General features: G+C 44.0%; 1 protein-coding gene across 1 annotated transcript; it reads right to left on the reverse strand.

Annotated features, from left to right (window-relative positions):
• Nucleotides 1-911: 911 nt before the first annotated feature.
• On the reverse strand, nucleotides 912-6,838 carry LOC104842111 (ly6/PLAUR domain-containing protein 2-like). Its single transcript, XM_010584217.1, has 3 exons — nucleotides 6,787-6,838; nucleotides 2,007-2,126; nucleotides 912-1,126 (listed from the first exon to the last, which is right to left on the reverse strand). The coding sequence occupies exons 1-3, from the start codon at nucleotides 6,836-6,838 to the stop codon at nucleotides 912-914; spliced, it is 387 nt and encodes a 128-aa protein (XP_010582519.1).
• Nucleotides 6,839-7,237: the final 399 nt, after the last annotated feature.

Below are 7,237 nucleotides of genomic sequence, written 5' to 3' on the forward strand. Positions count from 1 at the left end.
ATTCAGGCCAGAACCATTACAGAAATCACCCAATCTTCCCAGTAAAGATAGCTTCATACCAGTGGAGTTGGTAGAAGAAGTGTTGATGGAAGGCCACTGCCAGTGGAGGATAACAGGAAATGTCTTACACATCTGCTGCAAGACCACAAAACTTAAGTCGTCTCACTGTATAAACAATACTGAAAGGTGGAACTGGAGTTTGGAAAGTAAATAATATGAAATGAAATGAAATGAAATGAAATGAAATTAAATTAAATTAAATTAAATTAAATTAAATTAAATATTTATCAGAGTTGCACTATAAATAACTTTAGTGATCACTACAGTTTTAACACAACATACTTTTTATTCTGCTCAAAAGGTACAGAAAATAAGAGATTTTAGCCTCCTTGGATCAGGTCACTGGCACTGGAAGTTTAGTCTCCTTAATTTCTTATGTACAAAGAAGGAGATCAGACAGCACAAAGAGCCAGCACAAAACTGTGGGGTGGAGAGGATCTGCCACATAAGTGAATTTCATCTGAGAAGACTGGTCAATTCAACTACTCTGCTGGCTAACTCTGGGGGAAAAATGCTCTAAGGAGGTACAGAAGGCTTTTAGCACAAGGTTTCTTGCTTTAAATATATTTCATACAGCAGAATTTTTTAGTTCAAAACCAACCAGACCAGCACAGCAAAGAAATTCCATAGTTAGTTTTGCAGGAGTTGTTGAGTCAATTCAAAAATTTTTGTCGGGACCTCCTGAGTTTTGCTTCTCTCTTGGTTGTGGGAAAAGGGAAAGTACTAAAAAAGCAATTTCTGGGAGTTTTTGAGGGTTCTCCATGAGGCACCCAAACAGAAAGCTGGGCTGGCAGAGGTTTATTCTCTTCTTTGTTGGGTTCTTCAGCATGAAAGACCCCCCCAGCAGCTCCTCACAGTCTAGTCCAGAAGAGGACACAAAGGGAACTTGCTAGCATCCCAACTGGCACAAAGCTGATCCTCAAACTAGCTGCACCATCATCAAAGTTGCACAAGTCAGAGTAACAGCAGGAGACGGGGCGCGTCATGCCAATCCCGTCCACGTCGGATGGGATGCAGATGGAAGAGCACATCTTGGTGACAGTTGAGACTCCTGTGAAGGGATAAACTACAACAAAGCAAGAAAGAAGGAACGGTTAGGAATGGGAGGAATAGAGGAGAACTCTCCTTGTCCCTAGTGAAACATTAGCTGCCTTCACCACTGAAGTCTTAGCTCCAGTTCAAACACAACTGGTCTTCTTCCTACCAGGAATATAGGAAACAGTTCCCAGGGAGTAGCTGCAAGCTGAACAGCACCTTGCATCCTCTGTGTCCTGCCTGGATCAGCTTTACCTTGCGAAAGGTCAGTTAGGCACTTTTTCTTCCTCTGCTTTGACTTTACTCTCTATCTCCTGCCTCTCCCATGTGCGATCAGAGCCTTATCAGTAGGACCATGGGAAAGAGAGAGCACTTCCCAGTGCATTTCTTTATTTGGACAGGTTATAAACTGTAGGGTCATCAGTCAGACTGATGATGCCTTCCTGAGAGCTCCAGAGAATTCAAGGGCATTTCTTTTTTGCCTCCAGATGACCAGAAGTTGGTGCCTTCACATTACCGAGCTTCGCTTATCTCTACTGGCCTCTGTACTCAAACCAGCTTTCATAAACAGTTCTTGGGTCAGGAGAGCACTGTTAACCCACACTCATTTTGCGAGTCATGGAAAGGGTCTGGAGAGCCAGAACTCTTTAGCTACAAGTCTCAAGCTTAAGTCAACATGTTTTTTCTAACCATTCTCAACACTGAGCATTAACTATGAGCTTGCATTTACTAAGTATTCACTTACAATGGAGACTGCTTTCTGCAACAACAGAAGACTGCTCTCTGGCCCACAAGAGCTCTCTTCCAGGCTTACATATTTAAGCGAGTAAAGGTACTGCTCCCCACAGCAGCAGTCTTCATTGTAGAAACACTGGCTCATGTTGAAAATATAAAAAATTCATTGCTCTTACCTTCCTCCAGGGAATACATGGTTGTCTTGCACATGGTTTCATTCTTCGTACATTTCTGGATCGTCATGCACTTTTCAACAGCGGTAGGTTCATGGCAAGTGTAACATCTCAAGGTTTGCGCTGCAAGGAGGAAAAACATGAGGCTGGCCTTAGTGTGGACCACCAGATTTTGTCTGTGCCCCTCCAGGTACCTCTGGGGAGGGTAACTTTCCAAAATATTCATACTGAGAACAGGAATGGAATAATAAAATTCATTCATACCAATGGGAATGAGAAATACGGTAGTCTGGTGGTCAAAGCACAGCTTCAGATGTGGGTTCAGACCCCTTGTAACAAGTCAAGCAAGAGAGAGCCACACACAGAAGACCCCATGATATAGGAAAGACCTTGTGTTTACCTCAACTCTGTTCTTACTTTGCATCTGCTTTTCTCCTTGCCTTTGCATTAGTAGAGCATCAGAAAGAGATCACAGACTCACAAACTCACAGAATCACAGAACGGTGGAGGTTGGAAGGGACCTCTGGAGGTCATCTGGTCCAATACCCCTGCTAAAGCTGGACTACCTAGAGCCAGCTGCCCAGGACTGTGTCCAGATAGGGTTTTAATATCTCTAAGGATGGAGACTCCCCAACCTCCCAGGGCAACCTGTGCCAGTGCTCAGTCACCCTCACAGTAATAAAATGTTTCCTGATGTTCAGAGGAACCTCCTGTGTTCCAGTTTGTGCCCGTTGCCTCTGGTCCTGTCACTGGGCACCAGTGAAAAGAGCCTGGCTCCGTCCTTTTTGCAACGTCCCTTCAAGTATTTATAGATGTTAATAAGATCCCCCCTTGAGCCTTCTCTTCTCCAGGCTGACCAGTCACAGCTCTCTTAGCTTTTCCTCAGAGGAGAGAAACTCATCCCTGTGGCCCTTCATTGGACTCTTTCCAGTATGTCCATGTCTTTCTTGTACTGGGGAGCCCAAAACTGGACACAGGACTCCATGTGTGACCTCACCAGTGTTGAATAGAGGGGAAGGATCACCTAAATCGACCTGCAGGCAATACTTCATCTAATGCAACCCAGGATAGCATTAGCCTTCTTTGCCGCAAGGGCACATTGCTGGCTCATGTTCAACTTGGTGTCCACCAGAACCCCCAGAACTTTTTCGGACAAGCTGCTTTCCAGCTGGATGGCCCCCAGCATATATTGATGCATGGGTTTGTTCTTCCCTAGGGTCAGGACTTTGCACTTCCCCTTGTTGAAAGTCATGAGGTTCCTGTCAACCCATTTCTCCAACCTGTGAAGGTCCCTCTGGATGGCAGCATGACCCTCTGGTGCATCACCCACTCCTCCCAGCTTTGTGTCACCCACAAACTTGCTGAGGGTGAGCTCTGCCCCATCATCCAGATCATTAATGAAGATGTTAAAGAGGACTGGACCCAGTATTGACCTCTGGGGTACACCTCAAGTTACTGGCTTCAAATAGACATCGTGCCACTGATCACCACCCACCAGTTTTCAGTTACCAGCCAGTTTTCAGTTACCAGCCAGTTTTCAATCCACTTCACTGTCTGCTCATCCAGCCCACACCTCAACAGCTTGTTTAGGAGGATCTTATGGGAGACAGTGTCAAAAGCCTTCCCGAAGTCCAGGCAAACATTATCCACTCCTCTCCCCTCGTCTACCAGTCCAGTCACTTCATCACAGAAGTTTATCAAGTTGGTCAAGCATAACTTCCCCTGGGTGAAGGATCTGGATACACAGAAAAGTCAGACTTGAATGTGAGTTGCAGCACAGAGAATTGCATCTGGTGCTGCTCCACTCTGTCAGCTCTTTCCAAAGACTGGGACCTCTCGGACAGGAGAGTGTCCCAGAAAGAAGGAACTGTCTCCACCAAATTTACTGAGCCAGGAGAACAAATTAAGCACAATCTTTCCCGTGTGCTGAGATTCTAGTTTCATGAGAAGAATGTTAAGAAGTTACCTTAAAAAGATGGCAGTGGCCACAATAATAGAACGCATGGGGACATGTCCTGCTCCAGGCAGAGACCATGGAAACGAGACTTTGGTACCCAAGTCTCCAAAACCAGTCCAAGGTAGCTCACCCTGCCTCATCTCTCACCAGTTCATAGATACTCCTCATCATCTCCCTGTTGAGATGCAAAGGCCCTTGCAAGCCTGCAGGTGCCAGTTGGCTCCTCGACATACAGAATAACCACAACCCAAGTCTGTCAGTGCCTAAAGTCTTTTGAGATGGAGAGATTTTAGAGAGAGACACTGAAGAGCCCAGATGGTTGCAATGCAGTATTTCCAGAGCACTCCAAGCTAAAGGTATCAAGCCAAAATAGTGTCTGGTATTTCCTATCACCAGGAAAGCCATTTCTGGACAAGCTTTTCGGGGCACTTTGCTCTCTGAAAGTCTTTCTGAGGAATCTAACTCTTGGTCTAGGTCCTCTCTTCCACCCCCTAGAAGACACCTGAATATGTGTGCCTTGCAGGCATAGCAATGCATTTTGGTACCATTACAGACCAGCAGCCCCTCCTTGGTCTGGAAAGCAGTTCTCACCCCATCTGTGTGACAGCCCTGCGGAAATTCCTTTAAACCCCATTGAAAAAGAAAAACAATTCAGCTCATGTCAGCACCCCTGAAATGGGGTGTCATAACAGCAGCCTCAGGCAAGGAAGCCACCTTAGGAAAACAGATAATGCAACTTCACCCTAACTAGTAAGCCAGAAAGAGCCTTTTTATAAACAGACACAACAATTATCTTGCTTTTATTCAAAGCAAACTTTGCTATTCTTTTTTACCCATTGTGGACTGATGTTTTATTTGCATTAATTCTGTCTGACAGCTGTCAAATACATCTTTAGGGAGGAAGCTTTGGCATTATTCTCAGATTTCATGATACTCGTCCCTGGACAAGACAAAGCCACTGCATTTGTGTTCCTCTTTGAAAAAAAAAAAAAAGAATAACACCAAAAACCAAACAAAAGATAAGCACAAAGGGACATTAAATTAAGAGAGCATTGTCCCCAATGTGTGCAAATCCAGTATTTTCATTAATTTCACTCAGACTAACAGCCTCAAACACAGCTAAATATGTTAAATAGTAGCTACAGATATGAGGTTTGTGGGTTTTGGTTGTGGGTGGGGTTTTTTTGAGGTGGAAAAGAGAGCAGATCAGGAAGTGTTTAACACAGTAAAATAACAAAAAGCTGGAATGAAACAACTTTACTTTTGCAAATGAGGCAGCTTTTCAGCAGCAATATACAACTGGCATCACACAGAGCAGGGAGGAAACACCAAGACTTGGAGACTTGAAGACCTGTGGTCTAAAAGCTCTGTTTAAAGCAAGCTTTGGAATATCCACCTGGCCTATTTGTGAAGGGTAGATATTTGTGAAGATAACAAAACTGTAGTCATGCCTTTTTGTTTCAAGAGCCTACAATCTTTAACATAGGCAAGCAGACATGCAGTAGCTTAAAAATGAAATTACAATATAAAAACAACAGAGACGTATTAGAAGTCTTATTTAAAAGAAGAAGTAAATAGAAAATGCTAAAATATTTCAATGTAGTTATAGCACATTCTTTTTAGAGTGCTGAAAGCAAAGGAGGAGATAAAAAAGCAAAAAATCTTGGAATTTCATAGGAGAGGTTTTTACTAGCTTCACTTGGATATTGGTAGATCTTGCATGCTTCAACTCTGACTGTCTTTCCTGGAAAAGCCAAAATTACACAGATTCCACTCATGCCCAGAAGAAAGCCTGGAGGAGCTGCAGATATGTCATGGGTTTATCCCAGCTTTGCAGAGGAGAGAGTGTGCAGAAGAAATTTGCCAATGTTTGCCTGCCAAATCAAAGCATTCATCCTGACTCTGACCACCTGAATGGGATAGGGAATTGGGGAAGGACGAGAAGGGAGAAACGTGGCAGCACTGGGTCACAGCAGGAGCTTCTGCTCCCCAGCTGCCCAATTCTTGACAAAATCTCATGAAGCAGGATGGCAAAATCAGGTTGGTGAGTCAATCCTAGACCAAATGTATATCCCACCCCATTGCTTTCCTGCTACATTCTGCCTTTCAGATTCTTGTCCGTCACTTAAGGAGATCTGACCATAGAGTCCTCTTCTCTCCAAGCCATCCTCTATTAATTAATGATGTTCCTCTCTGAACTGTCGTCTCTCCATTAACAAGCACACACAAATCCCCAAAATGAACAGGGCGCTTCACACTTGTTCGTTTTCCAAGGTAGTCTGCCAAAATTGTCTTCGACTTCATGCAAATCACAGTGTGTTACTAAATAGAGCTTGAAAAATCAGCCCTGCAGTATCTGGGCCACCAGCTTTGTGTCCCAGCCCATCTTTCCCACTTTAAATGGCTGAAGTTTAACAAACCACACATGCAACATATAATTAGAGAGATCCGCTACACACGCTGTGTTAAACTGGCTAGCTGGCTTCAGGGTTAAGTATCAAAAGAGGAACAGAAAGTTTAAAAAAAAAGATGTGAACGACATTGAGCAAGAACGTGTAAAAAGTGAGAGCTGGAATTTGCATTAAAGAAATGACATAATATAATCACACTTTGTCTTGTAACACTTCCTAAAGAGCCTGAACTAACAACCCCAATGAGACCATGATGGTCCTGAACACCTGACAGGCTGGAAATATTCCAAAGACAGATTTTTTGCTGAAAACTGCTCAAAGTGGGAGGCATGGACTTCAGAGGGAACAGGATGCATTCCATCCCATCATGCTGCATCTCCTGCAGAAGTTTGGATAAATTAAAGCAGGAACTTACCGAACTCCACGCAAGTGATGGCAACCAACAGAAGAGACAGAAACATCTTCATCTTGCACGGATCTCGTCCCCTGGTCACTGGGCTGCCACCGCTCTTCACCGCTGGCTTTAATGGCACACCTTCTGGTGGCTTGCCACGTACCAATTCTGACCCCAGATCTAATTCTACTGGAAAAACAAGTCTGATTGAGCTATAAATGAATTGAGTGAGCTACAAAGCAGGTCCCACCTCCTGCCATACCGTCATGTCATCTCTTTTCATGTTCCTTGGAGAAGAAAATGAGGGTTTGCATGGTGGACAATAGCTGAGATGATTGTTTAAGGCAGGTGCTTTTTTTTCTAGGCATGATGTATAAGCCCACGGGTATTAAATAATCCCAGTGTCTATGCCTTGCCTTGGAGCTTGGTGATATTTCTTCTTTTTTGTAGTGGTTAGAGAGACCTGGGTGGT

The sequence above is a fragment of the Haliaeetus leucocephalus genome, unplaced genomic scaffold (genome assembly GCF_000737465.1).
Source record: "Haliaeetus leucocephalus isolate CR32 unplaced genomic scaffold, Haliaeetus_leucocephalus-4.0 Scaffold953, whole genome shotgun sequence".
Classification (NCBI taxonomy): Eukaryota; Metazoa; Chordata; class Aves; order Accipitriformes; family Accipitridae; genus Haliaeetus; species Haliaeetus leucocephalus.

Coding starts and splice junctions, on each gene's coding strand:
- LOC104842111 (XM_010584217.1), bottom strand. CDS start 6,838: ATGAAGATGTTTCTGTCTCTTCTGTTGGTTGCCATCACTTGCGTGGAG. Junction 2,127..6,786: donor CATCACTTGCGTGGAGTTCG/GTAAGTTCCTGC, acceptor TCCTCCTTGCAG/CGCAAACCTTGAGATGTTAC. Junction 1,127..2,006: donor CATGTATTCCCTGGAGGAAG/GTAAGAGCAATG, acceptor GCTTTGTTGTAG/TTTATCCCTTCACAGGAGTC.